The sequence below is a fragment of the Emys orbicularis genome, chromosome 1 (genome assembly GCF_028017835.1).
Source record: "Emys orbicularis isolate rEmyOrb1 chromosome 1, rEmyOrb1.hap1, whole genome shotgun sequence".
Taxonomy (NCBI): domain Eukaryota; kingdom Metazoa; phylum Chordata; order Testudines; family Emydidae; genus Emys; species Emys orbicularis.
In genome coordinates this window covers 154576290-154596172 of record NC_088683.1, presented here as the reverse complement: position 1 = coordinate 154596172, position 19883 = coordinate 154576290, and the positions used below count along the sequence as shown (strand labels likewise).

The 19883-nt window shown below is 46.2% G+C and overlaps 1 protein-coding gene across 1 annotated transcript in view; it reads right to left on the bottom strand.

Moving 5' to 3' along the window:
* MAN1A2 (mannosidase alpha class 1A member 2) overlaps nt 1-19883 on the bottom strand; it is a 333986-nt gene that overhangs the window by 239360 nt on the left and 74743 nt on the right. Inside the window, exon 2 of the mRNA XM_065408870.1 lies at nt 17336-17591. Within this exon, the coding sequence (XP_065264942.1) occupies nt 17336-17591 (256 nt within the window). The remainder of the gene's footprint in view (nt 1-17335; nt 17592-19883) is intronic.

Genomic DNA, 19883 nt, shown 5'->3' with positions numbered 1-19883 from the left:
GCGAATAGAATGTTGGGAATCACTAGAAAACGGATATATAATAAGACAGAAAATATCATATTGCGTCTATATAAATCCATGTTACGCCCACATCTTGAATACTGTGTGCAGATGTGGTCGCCCCATCTCAAAAAAGATATATTGGAAATGGAAAAAGTACAGAGAAGGCCAACAAAGGTTATTAGGGGTATGGAACAGCTTCCATATGAAGAGGGATTAATAAGACTGGGACTTTTCATCTTAGAAAAGAGACGACTAGAGAGGGATATGACAGAGGTCTATAAAATCATGACTGGTATGGAGAAGGTAGATAAGGAAGTGTTATTTACTCCTTCTCATAACACAAGAACTCGGCGTCAACAAATGAAATTAAGAGGCAGCAGGTTTAAAACAAACATAGGCAGCGAGTTATATGGGCCCATGATGCCCATGCTCCACCAATATTCAGGAATGTGGGCAAGGCTCCACCAATGTTGGGGCTTATATTTTCAGAGCTGTCCCATCCATAGGGCAGACCAGGGCAACCGGTGGGGCGGGGAGTAGCGGGACGGGCTGGGGCCGGGTCGCTTGCTGCTGCTGGTGCCAGGCCACCTGCTAGCCCTCCAGGCCGCCCTGGTCCCTGCGTCCCCCTGAAGCGCAGGGACCAGGGCGGTTGCCCCCACTCCATCCTATGGATGGGACGGCTCTGCTTGGACCCATTCTGGGCACCACCAAAAATTATACAATCCTGGCGCCCGTGAATTCACAGTCAACCTGTGGAACTCTTTGCCAGAGGATGTTGTGAAGGTCAGGACTATAACAGGATTCAAAAAAGAATAGATAACTTCATGGAGGATAGGTCCATCAATGGTTATTAGCCAGGATGGGTAGGGATGCAAAACCATGCTCTGAAGTGTCCCTAGCCTCTATTGCCAGAAGCTGGGAATGGGCAATGGAGAATGCATCACTCGCTGATTACCTGTTCTGTTTATTCCTTCTGAAGCAACAGGCATTGGCCACTATTGGAAGACAGGATACTGGCTAGTATGGCCATTCTTATGGTTTTATGTAATGTTGTAACAGTAAACAAGCATTTTAAAAACACCTTAACTCCTGCAGCTTGAGACAGAGACGGGAGAGCCTTCCCAAAAGTAAGGGAGACCCCAGCCTCTGCAACCCTTGCCCGTGCCCCTCCTCTTCCCCCCGAAGCCCTGCCCTCTCTTCCCCCCTGAGGTCCTGCCCTGTCCCTTTCCCGCCAGGCCCCTCCTCTTCCCCCCAAGGCCGCCTCTTCCCCCAAGGGGTGGGGACATGGGGGGAATGAGGAGGGGAAGGCGGCGGAATCCGCCATGATGAAAAGTGGGAGGGCCATGGCCCCCTGGGACCCTCCTGTTTTGGCACCACTGACTTGAGATACAAATTTACCAACAGAGCAGATATCCCTTGTCTTAATGGAAACACCTTAAAATTTGTTAGACTGCTGCAAGTAAGCCACCTTGTATGTCAATAACGGCATTAACATTTACACTAATAACTTTGAGATGCAATATAATCAGAAATGAAGTCTATTACACCCTCTGGCATAAAGAATTTGCTTAATGAACATTATGCATATATTCTAAGGGGTTGCTATGGGAGACACAGAAGAGAGTTTAGCAAAAGGTGTGCAAATAAGCCTAACACTTTGTGGCATTTCTGCTATCTTAAAAAATACACCATTGCTCTCCAATAATGGGCTCAACTGGTAAATTTACACTGTACCTTAGTTCTCGATTGCATTAAACTATACAAATCTATCCATCTCTATCTGTTTTAGGGTTTTATGTTGCCAGCCCTTGCCTTAGTAGCGAAGTATCCTCCACATAAAATATACACCAATAGCAAAGTCCCTAGAGTACTTCATAGAATCTCTGGCTCTTATCTATTTTGGGGGTGAAAACTTTACTTTGGGTTGTTGTTGTTTTCTTTGTAGGTTGATTTGCGGGGGGAGGGCGGTTGGAACTTCCCCAGAAAACCTGTTTTCCAAAGATGGTGTGTAAAGTACATAACCATTTTGTTTTGTATAAATCACATGCAGTGAGTTTTACACATTGTAAATGCTTAATAGAGCCTCAGACCAGAAGGGATCCTTGTGATCACCTAATCTTTATAACACAAAGCCATAGGACTTCTCTGAATTAATTTCTGTTTGAACTAGAGCATGCCTTTTAGAACAATATCCAGTCTTGATTGAAAAATTGCCATGATGGACAATCCACTGTATCATTAAATAAGTTGTTTTAATGGTTAATTATTGTTAAAAACCTGTGTCTTATTTCCAGTATTAACTAGCTTCAATGTCCAGCCACTGGATCTTTTTATAACTTTCCCTGCTAGACTGAAGAACCCATTTTGTTCACCACGTAGGTACTTATAAACTGTGATCAAGTCTCCCCTTAACTTTCAGTTGTATTGTTCAGAAATAAGTTATTTCATTTCATCAGCTTCTGTGTGTTAAAATTTGAGCCACTGATATTGATGGGTTTAGTAATATGTTACAAGTGCTAGAGCATATGCTCAATCTCCAGACAACCTAAGAGGGCTTGGGCTTTCTATAATTACAATTACTGACAACCTGGACAAGTAATTTCATTTAAAAAATGCTCTCAGACAGACAGACTCACTATCCTCTTCAGATGCAGGTTCTCTCAGTTACCAATCAAAGCAAACTGTCTAGCAGCTTATTTACCATACTGTGGAAAAACAAGTCTTTTTTTCCTTTTTCTGTACGAACAGAAATCCCAATGATCACTCAAGGTCAAAAGTTTCCCATAGTTGTGGATGACAGATTGCCAAGTATAAAGTTAGTATTTTGTTCGCTAAGTGACGTCATTTATCTATTATGAAAGTTACCTTTTAAACTGTCAGGTGTATATTAGCTTACATAGTCTCCCTTAGTGAGCTCATTCCTAGTGAGAATAGGTGCCCAAATATTGCCCAGAGCCAACCCTAATTTCCATGTACTACACAAGATGCTAGTCATACTTTTAACTTTCACACTTGAAAATTATATATACCTATAAAAATTAAAGTTTATCACATACAATGCTGTATCTTGATTTAAAAAAAAAACAATCTGCTTTGTATACTGGACACCTAATCTCTGCTGACTTCATCTCTACAGTAAACTGGCCTCACTGAACTCCAGGAGGCTACATGTAGCTTGTGGCCATGTTTAGCATGTTGGCTATCCCATACTTGTTTCCGGAGAATTAAGAATCTTTTGAAAAGACAGTTACCTTTTCGTAACTGGTGTTCTTTGAGATGTGTTGCTCATGTCTATTCCACAATAGGTGTGTGTGCTCGCCACATGCACTGGCGCCAGAAGTTTTTTCCCTAGCAGTACCCATAGGGGAGCACCCCTAGCGACCACTGGAGTGGCGCCTCTATGGCGCAGTATAAGGGGCGCTGCGCGCTCCCCCCACCCTCAGTTCCTTCTTTCCAGACAACTCCGACAGAGGGAAAGGAGGGCGGGATGTGGAATAGACATGAGCAATACATCTCGAAGAACACCAGTTACGGAAAAGGTAACCGTCTTTTCTTCTGCAAGTGATTGCTCTTGTGTAATCCACAATAGGTGATTCCAAGCTATATCTGTTGGAGGTGGGTAGGAGTTCACAGACTCTCGGTACGGAGTACAGCCCTGCCAAACCCGACGTCTTCCCTGGTCTGGGAGACAATCACATAATGCAAGGTGAACATGTGAACTGAAGACCATGTGGCAGCCCTGCAAAAGTCCTGAATGGGGATATGGGCTAAAAAGGCAGAAGACGAGGCCTGTGCCCTAGTTGAGTGTGCCCTTACAATCGACGGCGGAGGGATTCCCGCCAGGTCATAACAGGAATGGATACACGAGGTGATCCAGTTGGAGAGCCGCTGAGTGGAGATCGTCCGACCCCTCATGAGTTCGGCCAAGGCGATGACTCCACGATGTCTGAGGTAGGCCGCCACCACAGACATGCACTTTGTGAATACCCTGGGAGCAGTTGACAGGCCAAATGGGAGGACCGTAAATTGGTAGTGCTCCTGCCCAACTGTGAAACGGAGGAAGCCCCTGTGTCCCTCGAATATATGGATGTGGAAGTATGCGTCCTGCAGATTGAGGGCGGCGTACCAGTCCCCAGGATCCAGGGAGGGGATGATGGAGGCCAGAGAGACCATATGAAACTTGAGCTTTACCATGTACTGGTTCAGGCCTCACAGGTCCAGGATGGGCCTGAGCCCCCCTTTGGCCTTCGAGATAAGGAAATAGCAGGAGTAGTACCCCTTGTGTTTGAACTCCGCTGGCACCACTTCCACTGCTCCTAAGCCAAGGAGCCGCCCCACCTCCTGCTGGAGCAGGGCCTCGTGAGGGGGTCCCCCAGGAGGGGCGGGGGCAGAGGATGGTTGGGCGGGGTAGAGGTAAACTGGAGGGTGTAGCCCCGGGAGACGGTGTTGAGGACCCAACAGTCCGAAGTCAGCCGCGACCACTCCGGGAGAAAAGCACACAATCTTTAAAGGGAATCTTTATTACAGGTGGATCCCTGGTATGAACTGGTAGGTCACCCTTGATCGTCCCATCAAAACTGACGTTTCCCTGCCTGTTCACCCTTGGAGGACCCAGGCTGGGGGGCAGACCGGGACTGCCTCTGCAGGCGTTTCTTATAGTCCCGTGACTATTTATAAGGGGGCTCGTATTTAGAGTGGGATGGGAGCCTGCTGAGGCTTAAACTTGATCCTGGACAGAGCCGGGATGTAGAGGCCAGGTGTCTTAAGCGTAGTGCGGGAATCTTTCAGGCCTTGCAATTTCACGTCCGTCTGTTCTGCAAACAGGGCCTTGCCATCCAACGGGAGGTGCTGCAAGGAGTTCTGCGCCTCACTGGACAGCCCAGACAGCAGGAGCCACAACACCCTCCTCATGGACACCACAGAGACCATAGACCTTGCAGCCGTATCCGTAGCATCCGACGCTGCCTGCAGGGTTGCCCTGGCAGCCGCTGTACCCTCCTCCACCAGAGCTTTGAACTCCTTCTTGGCACGCTCCTGGAGGGAGTCCTCGAATTTGGGCAGAGAGCCCCACAAATTGAACTCATACTGACCCAGGAGAGCCTGATGGTTCGCCACCCTTAACTGGAAACTCAAGGACGAATAAACCTTTCTCCCAAATAAGTCCAGCCTCCTTGAGTCTTTATTTTTCGGAGTAGGGGCTGGATGGCCCTGCCTCTCCCTGTAGTTGACCGAATCGACCACCAGGGAGTTGGTGGCTGGGTGGGTGTACAGGTATTCATGCCCCTTGGCGGGCACAAAGTACTTCCGTTCTGCCCTCTTGAGAGATGGGGGGCAAGGAAGCCGGGGTTTGCCACAAGGCGTTTGAAATTTTTGCCACCCCCTTCATGGAGTGGGAGGGCCACCCTGCCCGGTACCAAGGCTGATAGGACGTTGAAGACGGAGTTCGAGGGTTCCTCCACCTCCTCGGCCTGAAGATTGAGGCTCGATGCCACCCTTTTCAATAGTTCCTGGTGGGCTTTAGAGTCCTCCTGCGGAACAGAGGGAGGAGGGGCTGTAATCGCCTCATCAGGGGAGGATGAGGATGCGGGTGCGGTACTCTGCGTACCCACCGGTACCGGAGGTCCCACCACCTGGTCGCCCTCCGGGCGTGGAACCAAAGATGCACACCCCACTGACTCCTTTCTGGGAGGCTGGGAAAGGGAGGCAGACGGTCCTACCGAGGCCCCGGCCACCGAGCGAGCCCCCACCGGGGGCTGCGTCGGGAGCCACGGGGCCCATTGGTACCATGGTGCCTGACAAGGAGTCCGGTGCCACTGCACCCTGCTGTGGCACCGGCAGAGCAGGCTGTTCAGCCTGACTAGCCTGTCCTATCGACTAACAACTACGAAGGAAGGCTGGGCTGGCGTACAACCTGCCGCTGTCCCTGGACCGGGAGGAGCGGTGGCATCGGGAACAGTGCTGACCACGAGACCGTGATCTCAACATGGAGGAATGATACCACAGGTAGCAGCTGCTCTGCAATTGGCTCCGGAGTGAGACGAAGAATGGGAACGGTGTTAACGCCTGTATCGCGACGGGCTACAATAGCCTCTTGGAGACAAGGACCTCTGGTGCCGTCTGTCTCGGTCTCAACGGGGCCGTCTGCGGTCCCTTGAGGCCGAGCGGTGCCTGGAACCCCTGTCAGTCGGAACCCAGCCAAACAACCTGATGGGGGTCGACGGTGACCGGCGTGGACTATGCACGGGACGGTCGCTGAGCGGCGAACGGCATTGGGAACATTCCCTCGACCATGAATGGTACCAACCAGGCAGCGACTGCGAGGATCGAAGCGGTGGCTTGCCTCTGGACCAGGGAGCCAATGGTGGCAGTGCCCCTGGTACCAGCGGAGACATAACGTCCCGGGCCGCTTGCAGGGCCTCCAGCGTGGAGGGCATCCGGACATCCGGGAAAGCCTGCGTCGAATGGGCCGGGCTACTCCGCTCACCCTGAGTCGGAGGCCTGGAGGCCGACGGGGACCAAGAACTGCCCAAAGTTGGTCTGGTCTGTCCCCGGTCTTGTTCTGATGCCTCGGCAGAGAAGACCTCTTCTTAGGCTTGGTCTACACTTACCCCCCAATTCGAACTAAGGTACGCAACTTCAGCTACGTGAATAACGTAGCTGAAGTTCGAAGTACCTTAGTTCGAACTTACCTCGGTCCACACGCGGCAGGCAGGCTCCCCCGTCGACGCTGCGGTTCCCCCATCGACGCCACGGTACTCCTCTCGTCTAGCTGGAGTACCGCAGTCGACGGCGATCACTTCCTGGTTCGACTTATCGCGTCCAGACAAGACGCGATAAGTCGAACCCAGAACTTCGATTCCCAGCTGCCGAACTAGCGGCTGGGTGTAGACATACCCTTAGCCTTCTTGGCGTGCCCCGTGGACGGGGAGCAGTGCCGACTGCTGGAAGGCAGCAAAGGGTCGCCGCTTACCGACACCGTGGTACCCGGTGCCAACTCGGAGCGGCGCACCGGAGTCAGGGTCAACGCCGACTCCATCAGAATGGCTCAGAGTCAAATGTCCCTTTCCTTCTTGGTCTGAGGCTTGAAAGATCTGCAAATCTTGCAGCGATCGCTGAGACGGGTTTCCCCCAGACAGGGTAAACAGTCCGCGTGCGGGTCACTCACTGGCATCGGCCGCCTACAAGTGTCGCACGACTTAAAACCCGGGGCACGGGGCATGCCCCGACGCAGGCGCACTAAACCAAAGTGACACTAATCTAAATTACTTTAACTACAGGTACTACTAACTATGAATGAACAAGAGTTCAAGAGGAGAGCAGTTCCGATGCACCTTCACTGGCGGCAAGAAGGAACTGAGGGTGGGGGGAGCGCACAGTGCCCCTTATACTGCTCTATAGAGGTGTCACTCCAGGGGTCGCTAGGGGCGCTCCCCTACGGGTACTGCTAGGGGAAAAACTTCCGGCACCAGTGCACGTGGCGAGCACACACACCTATTGTGGAATAGACATGAGCAATCACTCAAAGAAGAAAGTGTGCAAATTTAAAATGATTCCTTCTCCTGTGCTGTCTCTATACATATATGTCTATATTCTTTTTTACATTTAAAAACTGAGAAAAAGGAAAATTACTGAACTGTGAGCTCAACACCTCATTTTAAATGAGGACAAAGACCAAAGAAGCAAGTTACAGAATATATACAGAGTAGCATAAAATACTAACAAAACACTAGTAATAATATATAGGGTTTTTTCTTTATACAAGCCAGTGTCCTAAAATTTAAAACAAAGATGAGCAACATTTCAGTACCTACATGGGGAACAGAATTTTGATAATACAGGTCACTTCAGTCTAGCACACAAAGATCTAGCAAGAGCCAATGGCTGGAAGACAAATTCTGACTAGAAGTAAATTGCACATGTTAACAGTGAAAATAATTAACCATTGGAACAATTTACCAAGGGTTATGGGAGATTCTCTGTCACTAGAAATTTTTAAATCAATATTATGCTAAAAGATATGCTCTAGTTCAAACAAATTAATTCAGGGAATTCATATGGCCTGTATTACATAGGAGGGCAGATTAGATTATTACAATGGTCACTTCCGGCCTTATAATCTATGAATCTATGATTGGGAGGAAAAAATTTAAACAGAAAAATGTAAGCAACAACTGGGAATTGTTTAAGATTATCTTACTAGACTTCGAAACCCCACAATTCCACTATTACAAATTGATGCTGATTTGATTTAAAAAATCACCATGGTTAAGAAAGTGAAACCAGCAATGAAACATATGTATAAAAAATGGGGGAAAGGGAAAGTTGATAGCAATGACTGTGAATAAGAGGCTATGAAATATAGACAACTAATAAGAAAAACTAAAGATATCAGTGAAATATCTATAGCAGCTAGAGTTAACAATAAAAAGGAAGTATTAAAATCTATCAGGGACAAAAGAAATCCCAGTACAGTAACTCCCCACTTAACGTCCTCTCGCTTAACGTCATTTCGATCTTACGTCCCTGCTCAATTACAGAACATGCTCCATTTAAAGTTGTGCAATGCTTCGCTGTAACGTCGTTTGGCTGCCCGCTTTGTCCACAGCAGGCAGCCCCATATAAGCTCCCCTACGCCCCCCACCCCCAGCACCTCTCGCCTGCCAGCAGACCCTGCAGATCAGTGCCTTTCCCCTCCTCCCCCTGCCTCCTGCCACAGCAATCAGCTAGCTTGCGGCGTTCAGAAGGGAGGGGATGTGATGTTGCAGTCTATATGATTTTATAAAAATTTGATAATGAGTGAATATAATGTAACTGGAATATGCTTCATGCAAAAGGTCTCTTGTAAGGTATCATTACAAAGCTTATAATCTACTGAGTGTGATCATCCTATTTGTAGAAATGTACCACACTTGTATCTGAAACTAGAAATATGAAATATAACTCTGAGGGGCTATTGTAATTATGCAAAGTGTGGGCCATTAATGGTGGTTTGGAATCTTAATGGCTCCCATCAACCAGGACAATTGACTGGATGGTCTCTTTGCAGGCAAGCCTTCCTGTGAGTCAGGCTGAGAGGAATGAAGGCTTGGGGGTCTTACAATGACATGTGATCTTGTCACATGAACTGGAATCCATCTTTAACCTGGTGCTTTTCCGGGGGGGGGGGGGGGAGGGTGGAAACCCAGAGGGACAAAGGATTCCTGCCTTATGCAAAAGATATATAAATGGGTGGAACAGAACAGAAGAGAGGAGCCATCATGAAGAATCCCCTAGCTACCACCTGAGCTGGAACAAGAGCTGTACCAGGGGAAAGAATTGTGCCCAGGCCTGGAAGGTGTCCAGTCTGAGGAAAAAACTTACTGAAGCATCTCTGAGGGTGAGATTATTTATATTCAGTTTGATTAGACATAGATTTGCACATTTTATTTTATTTTGCTTGATGACTTACTTTGTTCTGTCTGTTACTACTTGGAACCATTTAAATCCTATTTAATAAAATCACTTTTTACTTTCTGTATTTAATAAAATCACTTTTTACTTATTGATTAACTCAGAGTATGTATTAATACCTGGGGGAGCAAACAACTGTGCATATCTCTCTATCAGTACTATAGAGGGCGAACAATTTATGAGTTTACCCTGTATAAGCTTTATACAGGGTAAAACGGATTTATTTGGGTTTAGACCCCATTGGGAGTTGGGCATCTGAGTGCTAAAGACAAGCACACTTCTGTGAGCTGTTTTCAGGAAAACCTGCAGCTTTGGGGCAAGTAATTCAGACCCTGGGTCTTTGTTGGAGCAGACGGGAGTGTCTGGCTCAGCAAGACAGGGTGCTGGAGTCCTGAGCTGGCAGGGAAAACAGGAGCAGAGGTAGTCTTGGCACATCAGGTGGCAGCTCCCAGGGGGTTTCTGTGATCCAAACCTTCACGGGGGGAGGAGCGAGGACTCGGCGCGCAGGCTCCCCCTCCCTCCCCTGCCTCCCGAATGCCACAAACCAACTGATTGCCGCGGGCAGGAGGCAAGGGAGGGAGAGGGGAGCCTGCGCACCGAGTCCTTGCTCCTCCCTCCTGCCCCCTGAATGTTGCAAGCCAGCTGATTACCACGGGCAGGAGGGAGGGGGGAGGAGCGAGGACGCAACGCATCTCCCTCCTCCCTCCTCCGCTTCCTGCCCACGGCAATCAGCTGGCTTGCGGTGTTCAGGAGGGAGGGGAGGGAGGGAGAGCCTGCGCGCCATGTCCTCGCTCCTCCCCCTCCCTCCTGCCTCCTGAACGCTGCAAGCCAGCTGATTGCCGTGGGCAGGAGGCAGGGGAGGGAGGGGGGAGGAGCGTGGATGCGTGTGCGGAGTAAAGGGGGAGGAGGGGGAGGAGAGGAGGTGGGTTAAGGGTGCAGGCTTAGGGGAAGGGGTGGAGTGGGTGGGCCGAAGGTGGAGCCCCCCACCCCTGGTGCTTGCAGAGTAGGGGAAGATGTCGCTGCTGCTGCGCAACGTGCTTCTCCTAGTCTACAGCACCTTCAGCCTCCTTGCCTGCCTCATTGTCTCCAGTGCCAGTGGGCTGTGCCTGTGTGGGGTAAGGCGGGGACACCTCCCAACTATAGTACTGTACTGTACTGTATGGCAAAAAAAAAAATTCCTGGAACCTAACCCCCTCATTTACATTCATTCTTATGGGGAAATTGGATTCGCTTAACATCGTTTCACTTAAAGTCGCTTTTTCAGGAACATAACTACAATGTTAAGTGAGGAGCTACTGTAATCTGCTACTGGATTCAGATGGTAAAATTTTCAATAATGAAGCAGAAAAGGCAGATGTGTTCCATAAACATTTCAATTCTGTATTTGGAAAGAAGCTGGATATGTATTCATACTTTTCAGTGATAATTAAACACCTTCTATTCCAACAATATTTAGACAGGATGTTAAACAGTATCTCCTAAATGAAAACATTTTAAAATCTGTAAAGCCACGTAACTTTCCCCTAAATTTTAAAGGAGTTGGCCAAGTAGCTCTCTGAAACATAAAGTTGAGTTTTAACATAATTTAGAACACTGGGGAAGTTCCAGAGAAATGGAAAAAAGCTAATGTTGTAGCCATATTTTAAAAGGGTAAATGGGATGACGTGGGAAAGCACAGGCCGATTAGTTTGACATTGATCATGAGCAAAATCATGGAAAGGCTGTTATGGTACTCAGTCAATAAAGGATAGTAACATAATTAATGCCAGTCAACATGGTTTTATTAAAAAGAGATGTAAAACAAACTTTATACCCTTTTTACATGAGTTTCCAAGTTCGATTAACAAACCTAATTGTCCTGACATAATATACTTAGACTTCTGCAATGCATTTGAATTAGTACCACATGACATTCTGATTAAAAAACTGGTGCTATACAAAATCAATGAAGCACATATTAAATGGATTAAAGTCGGGTTAACTAACATCTCAAAGTAATTGTAAATAAAAATCATCCTCCAATGGAGGTATTCATAAGCAAGGTCCCACTCTGATCTCTTATTGGCCCAATGCTATTCAATATTTATAGATTTAATAGATTTTAAAACCCGAAAGCACCATTAAATCATCTCATATAACCTCCTGTATTTCACAGGCCTTTCAGTTTCACCCAATTATCCCTGTTTTCAGCCCAGTAACTTATGTTTGACTGAAGCATAATTTCCAGAAAGGCATCCAGTCTTGATGTCTTAGAGTATATTTACACAGCTGGCCTGGGTCAGCTCACTCGGGCTCGCTGGGCTCGGGCGATGGGGCTGTAAAATTGCAGAGTAGATGTGCGGGCTTAGGTTGGAGATTAAGATCTGGGACTCCATGAGGGGAGAGGATCCAAGAACCTGGGCTCCAGCTTGAGACCAAACATCTACCCTGCAATTATACAGCCCCACAGCTTGATTTGAAGACATTAAGAGATGGAGAATCCACCACTTTCCTTGGTAGTTTGTTCCTGTGGTTAATCACCGTCACTGTTAAAAATTTGAGCCTTATTTCTAATTTGAATTTGCCTGGCTTCAGCCTCCAGCCATTGGTTATTGTCATGCCTTTCTCCACTAGATTAAAGAGCCCTTTAGTTGCCAATATTTTCTTCCCATGAAGATACTTATACTCTGTAATCAAATCACCTCTCACTCTTCTTTTTGACAAGCTAAACAGATAGATCTCCTTAAGTCTCATAGGATCATAGACTTTAAGGTCCGAAGGGATAGTCGTGCTCATCTACTCTGACCTCCCACACATTGCAGGCCACCGAACCTCACCCACGCCTGAAATAGAACCTTAATCTTTGGGTGAGTTACTGAAGTCCTCAAATCATGGTTTAAAGACTTCATGTTACACAGAATTCACCATTTTCACTAATTTAAACCTGCAAGTGACCTGTGCCCCATGCTGCAGAGAAAGGCGAAACCGCCCCAAGGTCTCTGCCAATCTGACCAGGGGGAAAATTCCTTCTCAACCCCAAATATGGGGCGATCAGTTAGACCCTGAGCATGTGGACAAGATCCACCAGGCAGATACCTGGGAAAGAATTCTCTGTAGTAACTCAGAGCCCTCCCCATCGAGTGTCCTGTCTCCAGCCGTTGGGGAGTTTTGCTACTGCCAGTCACCAATGGGCCACATGCCATTGTAGGCAATCTCATCATACCAACCCCTCCATAAACATATCAAGTTCAGTCTTGAAGCCAGTTAGGTTTTTTGCCCCCCACTGCTCCCCTTGGAAGGCTGTTCCAGAACTTCACACCTCTGATGGTTAGAAACCTTTGCCTAATTTCGCAAGTGTCTTGCATCAAGGTTTTTTCTCTAGCTCACAACTAATTTTTGTGGCTCTTCTCTGCACCATCTCCAACTTTTCAATATCCTCTGTGATGTTCATCATTGCTGCGAGCAAGGATGAAAAAGTCAGGGGGACCCAAGTGACATTCTTATCCATCCTGCTGGCAGAGGATAAGGGCCCAAGCAGAGACAGACTCATCCTCAAGTCAAATGCATGACTGCACAGATAGTGTTGACAGGAGGGCTTTGGCTTCCTTGACTATGGGATGCTGTTCCATGAAGGACTCCTGGGCAGAAATGGGGTCCACCTAAAGAAGGGGAAGGGCATATTGGGACACCGACTCGCCAACACAGCAAGACGGACTTTTAACTAGTTTCAAAGGGGGTGGATGACAAAAGCCCACAGATAACTATGCAAAGATGACCTTGACAGATTCCCAGAATTTGGAGAGCTGGGGGGAATGGAAAATTTCAATAGGGTCATATAAGCAACAAGAGGAAAACAGTGGATGAATGTGCTCAACTTCTTAGATGTGCATACACAAATGCGAGGTACTACGGAGAATAAACAGGAAGTACTGGAAGTCTTAGTACACAAGCTAAATTATGACTTAACTGATATCACAGAAACTTCATGGGATAAATCTCATGACTGGATTATTGGTATAGAAGGTACACCTTGCTCAGGAAAAAAGTCTCTAGGTGAAGATAAAAGGGATGGGGGGAAACAGGGGCAATGTCATTGTAGAGGTCTACCAGAGACCACCAAATCAGGAGGCGGTGGGTCAGACATTTCTAGAACAAATAACAGAAATATCTAAAACACAAGACCAGGTAGTAATGGGGGACTAACTACCCAGACATCTACTGGAATAATAATACAGCAAAACATAAAAATGTCCAGTAAGTTCTTGAAATTTGTTGGAACAACTTTTTGTTTCAGAAGGTGGAAGACATAATTAAGGGAAACGTCCATTTTACACTTGATTCTGACTAAGAGGAAGGAATTGGTTGTGAATCTCAAGGTGGAAGGCAACTTGGATGAAAGTGAATCATGAAATGATCGACTTCTTGAGTCTATGGAAGGGAAGGAGTGAGAGCAGCAGAATAAGGACAATGGACTTCAAAAAAGCGGACTAACAAACCCAGAGAACTGGTAGGTGAGGTCCCATGAGAAGAAAATCTAAGGCAAAAAGGAGTGCAGAAAAGTTGGATGTTTCTCACAGAGACAATATTAAAGGCACAACAGCAAACTATCCCAGTGCAAAGGAAAAACAGAAAGAATAGTAAAAGGCCAATATGGCTGCATCAGGACCTCTTTAATGACCTGAAAATCAAAAGGAATCCTACAGAAAGTGGAAACATGGACAAATTGCTAAGGATGAATTCCAAAGAATAGCACAAGCATGTAGGGACAAAATCAGAAAGGCTAATGCACAAAATGAATTACACCTAGCAAGGTACATAAAAGGCAATTAGAAGAGGTTCTATAAATACATTAGGATCAAGAGAAAGATGGTACTCAGGCAAGGAATCAATATTCTATAGTGAAGGAGACTTGTCTGTTGGACCTCATTTGCTGGAGACTGTGTAGTGAAGGAGGTAGGGGACTGCAGGAAGAGAAAGGTTTAACCATGAGATCAAAGAGTTGAAGTCTTCCTGGAGAACTGGATTATTTCCCTGCTTCTGTCACAAGGATCCTACATGATGCTGGACAAGTCACTTACAATTAGTGGCCACTTAGAAAAAGGTTGGTGTGTTTTCCTCATTTTCTGTGACCTCACTTTGAGACACCTGGGATCTGAAGTGCTGAGCACTCAGAGCTGCAAGTTAAGTGAATGGGAACTATGCTTTGAATGTATAAAGTGCTATACAAATACTAAGTAAAAAAAAAATCAAGTCCTAGAAGTCCCAAGTTGGGTACCCAAAATTAGGGAAGATTTTAAAAAATGGACCTTATTCTATTAAGATTATTATTGTAGTGTTTATGGAACCCAGCTGAGATTGGGACCCCACGGAGTTAACCACGGTATAAACACAGAGTAGTAGATAGTCCCCGTGCCAGAAGCTTACAATCTAAATAGAGGAGACACAAAGGGTAAGAAGAAAGGAAACATACAAGTAGAGAGAAGTAAGTGGTGGTTTGCAAATGTCAAGTTGGTGCCATGATTTGTGTGTGTGTGTGTGTGTGTGTGTGTGTTGTTTGTTTTTATTCTTTTTGCAGGGTTTTACTGGGAGGGGGTTATCTAAAGAGAGACAAGCAAAGCAAAGGTTGAAATTAAAGGAAGAGGGAAAGAAAAAGGGAGAAGGGAGAGGAAGAAGGGGAGGAGGAGGGTAGGGGGAGTGAGGCTGATGCAAAAAGACTGAGGCAGGGGTTCAATGTGAGAGGAAACAGCCAATCAGCAGAGGGAAGAGAATGTCCAGAGTAAAAACTGTAAAAAAGGATATCTGTGCCTCAGTTCCCCATCTGTAAAGTAGGGATAATACCACATCTTACCTCACAGGGGTTTTGCAAAGATGAATTCATTAATATTTGTAAAACATTCAGAATCTACAGTAATGTGTCACAGAAAAGCCCAAGAATAAATTGATAATTCTGTATTCAGTGCAGGGTTTGGATAGTGTGGAGTAAATAAGACATGGGGCCATGAAATTAATGATGAGGATAAAAAGAAACATTGAATAGCTATCAGAGTGGTAGCCGTGTTAGTCTGGATCTGTAAAAAGCAACAAAGAGTCCTGTGGCACCTTATAGACTAACAGACGTATTTGGAGCATAAGCTTTCGTGGGTGAATACGCATGCGTCTGACGAAGTGGGTATTCACCCACGAAAGCTTATGCTCCAATACGTCTGTTAGTCTATAAGGTGCCACAGGACTCTTTGTTGCTTTTTATTGAATAGCTACTCATTCACTGTGCACCACCTGTAGTCTGCACAGAAGGAGGTAGGTGCTCTATGGGAAAAATGTATGTGATCATGTAATTAAAGACTTTATAACAGTGCATATGCACAAGGGGGTTGAATTAAGGTTGCATCCAACTGTTGTCTATATTCTTATACTTAGGCTGTAGGCTCTTTGGGGCAGGGAAAGTCTCTGTTACATGTTTTTACAGGGCTAGCAGAATGGGGCTCTGGCATCTAGGTGCTACCACAATACAAATAATATAACTTAAAAATCAATAAATCCAACATACTTGTTGCTGATTTCTAAGACTTAGAAAAATTAGTGCTCTGTCACACTTCAGAATTTGTTCTCATTATCTTTTGTTCATCTAGTCCAAACAATGGGGTGCAGAAAGCTCAAAATAATCTAACTTGAGTCTCAGCAGAGAACTATGCATTGTACAAATACTGGGTTCTAGTTTTTAAACAAACAAATTTAATGTGGGAGTGTTGGGAAGTTTCCTGAAGTTTTTGAATGCCCAAGGAAGGTCTAGAACTTGTTGCAAGCAAAACCTAGTTTATGCTTTGTGTTTTAATACATTAAACACTTCCCTTGCACTGACTTCAAATTAATTGTCAATGTGGGAGAGGAGGGAAGATGGTAGTGTTGGTATGTGCATATGAGTGTGGTACATTAGTTTCAGATTTAAGAGTTTAGAGGTATTAACTCTTTGAATTACTGCTTTGCGGTGGTCTGTAGCTTTATAGTTGAGTATTCCCCTAAATTTACAGGGATTTTCCCTCCTGTTCACTTTCCCCAAAAAATATTCACCAACAGCAGAGGGGCATGGAACACTTCTTCAGCTCAGAAACTTGGGAAGAAGAGGATGAAAAGCAGTGTAGGTAGCACTACATAATTCTCCCTAAACCCTCGTTTCTCAATCTCTGTTGAGAAACTGCTATTGCAGACTTTCTTACGGAAGGCCATGTAATAATTACCATAGTCTACCCAATGCCTGGAGTGAACTCAAGTGTATTTTTTTAATACAGACAACAGTACAGTGGAAGAATTGCAGGAACAAACAAGAGTTCAAAGTGGAAAGCTTTTTAAAATGAGAAACAGTCATGTAAGTTCAACAAACTAAAATGGATTATTAATAACCTAAATCTATTCTCCTGTAAGCCCAAACTGCTGTCTTATAGTAGGCTAAATTCCGAGTATTTGGAAACAATAGTAAATATATTTTCTTTGATTGAACAAACTTTGTGATGCCAACCTCAAGCATAAAAAACAAATTAGTCAGGCTGCCGAAAATCAAGAGGGTTTTTTTTGAGAGAGAGGTTAAGTTACCTTATAGTAACTGATGTTCTTTGAGATTTGTTGTCCATATGCATTCTAATCATAGTATTGCACACCCCTTAGCAATAGAGATTGGAAGTTTTTTTCTTGCTAGCAGTCCCCAGTTGGTCCTTATATGTTCAAGGAATAACCCCCGCCCAAGTGCATTAAGGGGCAAGGCAAACCAAGTGCCTCTCAGTTCCTTATAATCATACTTAATTTTTTAAATGTGATTTTATAAAATGTTCATAACAGCAATGGCTGAAAATCTAAATAAAACAGTTCCTGTCACAGCCTGCAACAACCATGATCCCACACTGCCTGTTACCTCTTTAATTTTGTCCCTCTTCTCTCGGATGTCCTTATCTGTTGGGTCTTCACTGTTTATCCCTATGAGGTTTGGTACTGGTACAGGTGGCAGAGGCTTGCTGTCTTTCTTCTTCATTTCTTGGGCTACTTTGTTCTTTTCTGTCTGAATCTCTGCTCGAATCTCATCTCGAGATTTCTTCAGCTTCTCTTTTGCCTCCTCTAGAGCTTTTTCATGGTCTGCTCGGATCTTATTTCTCAGGCGTTCCTCTTCTTCTCTAAAGAAACAAATGGTAGTCAGAGCCTGGCTTCATAAAGGACACAACAATTGTGACAACCCCCCATTAAAGAGAAAGAAGCCATATTCTGCACTGGTTTACAGTAAGCAATTATGTTGACTTAGAGTTACACAGAAGTATGTCAGTTTAGAATTTAGTCCCAGTTCTCAAACCGATTCCACACAGTTTCACTTTAGTGCCTTATTTGTTCACGAACCATGAGAGCGCTCATCTTTCTGAGGCAGTGACTGGTTATTGCAAATCATGTCTCAGTATTTTTCCTTGCCCTTTCATTCAGCAGATAAGAAAGAAAAGGCCCCATGTTCTGAATTTCATCTACAGGGCTGACACATGGTTTCATAAATGCATCTCTCCCCCTATATAGAACACACAAAATTATGCTTAGCAATGACCTAATTAAAAAAATACCAAGAGGGCTCTTCCCTACCTTTTGCTCAATAAAGGGTTGCATCAACAACCTGTTTTATGTGTAACACAGCAAATTGCAGTCACCCAAGTCATTCAGGAGACATGGCCTGCAAAAACTACAGGTCCCAGCACAGCAAGTCCCATCCTGGTGGATCATGGCATGCTGAGAACTGCAGTCTCTGGAAGCAGCAAAGCTGCATTTGGACCGCTCATTTTGGGCCTTCCAGAATTAGTTTTCATCCAACTATAAAGTGATTTAAAATGTTAAAGTTTTAAAAAGCTGTGCCCTCTGGTATTAAAGTCTGCTGTCACTGTCCAAGAAATCAGCTGCTTAGCGATATTATAAAGATCTACACCAGTGTTCCCCAAGATATGGAGGGCATCCTCCTGGGGGAGGAGGGAGAGGAAAGACTAGCTGGGAGTGAGGGGGCACAGAAGGTATATACATTAACATGAGTAAGCCTTTAACAACACATTCCAGGGCAGCAGGGGTTGGTACGATTGGTTTCATTTTCCTGGACTGGAGCTCAGCATCCAAAAGTTTGGGAAATACCACCTTAAATTATAAAGCAAATTATATAAAATACAAAAGCCGTGTTAAAATAACCTTCACTAGCATGGAGCAGAAACTTTCCCAAGGCACTGCAGTGAGCTCATACTGAACCTCTATCATAAAAAGGGGTTGAGACCCCTTTGAAAACTTGGGTGTAAAACTAGGGAAGTTTGCCTCTCCGCACTACAATTTTTCCAATTACCAAAATGCACTTAAGTCAATCAGAGTTCGAGGAGTGGTAGGAATGCAACATGGAGACCTCGGAGTGTAAAATGTTGCTACAACCTTCCAAACGCACTACTCTCGAGTTGTTTTCCCCACATGTGTTAAAGATCAAACTGCTGACATTTCCCCATGTGCTGTGCAAATGGCGCTCAGAATAAAAGAGCAGCCCGATTGTGCGGGAAACGAGGGCTGGGAGCTGGAAACAATAATTGCTTGTCTCCGTTGCACATTCTCTGCAATCAAAATCCAAAAAGCAGGAGAGAGTTTGGGTGCAGAAGGGGTGAGAGGTTGGGCTCTGGGAGGGAGTTTGGGTGGGGGAAGGGGTCTGGGGTGCAGGCTCTGGGCTGGGACAAAGGGTGGGGGTGCAGGAAGAGGGGGTGGGGTTGCACACTCTGGGAGGGAGTTTGGGGGCAGGAGAGGGTGTATGGGAAGGGGGAGGGGTGCAGGTTCTGGGAGGGAGTTTGGGGGCTGGGAGGGTGTGGGGAGGGGGTGCAGGCTCTGAGAGGGAGTTTGGGGGCGGGAGGGGGTGTGTGTGAAGGGGGGTGCAGGCTCTGGGAGGGAGTTTGGGGGCTGAGTGGTGTGGGGTGGAGGTACAGGCTCTGGGAAGGGGTCGGGGGTGCAGCACTTACCTGGGGCTCCAAGGCGGGGCAGGGGGCCTCCGTGTACTGCTGCCCCCAGGCACCGCCCCCACAGCTTCCCATTGGCTGTAGGGGCGCTCAGGACAGGGGCAGCACACGAAGGCACAGCCCCGCCCCGCCTTGGGGCCGGCAGACACATGGAGCGAGCAGGCAGATGCCGCTCAGCTCCGCTGAGCTGCCAGGGCCCAGGGCCATTGTAAATCTCCTGGAAGGGGGGAGCGCCCGGGGCGGCAGGCAGGGCCAAGGGAGAGACCTGGCCCAAAAACTGCTGGAGCCCTGCGGGCCACATTGGGAAGGTTCGCAGGCCACAGATGGCCCGTGGGCCGGGAGTTTGAGACCCCTGATCTAGGGTGAGAAATACTATTTGTAATCAATTTCTTTAGTGAAACTAGCTTAGTTTGCGTGTTTGATTTCATTTGCTTAGTAATATGCTTTGTTCTGTTTGCT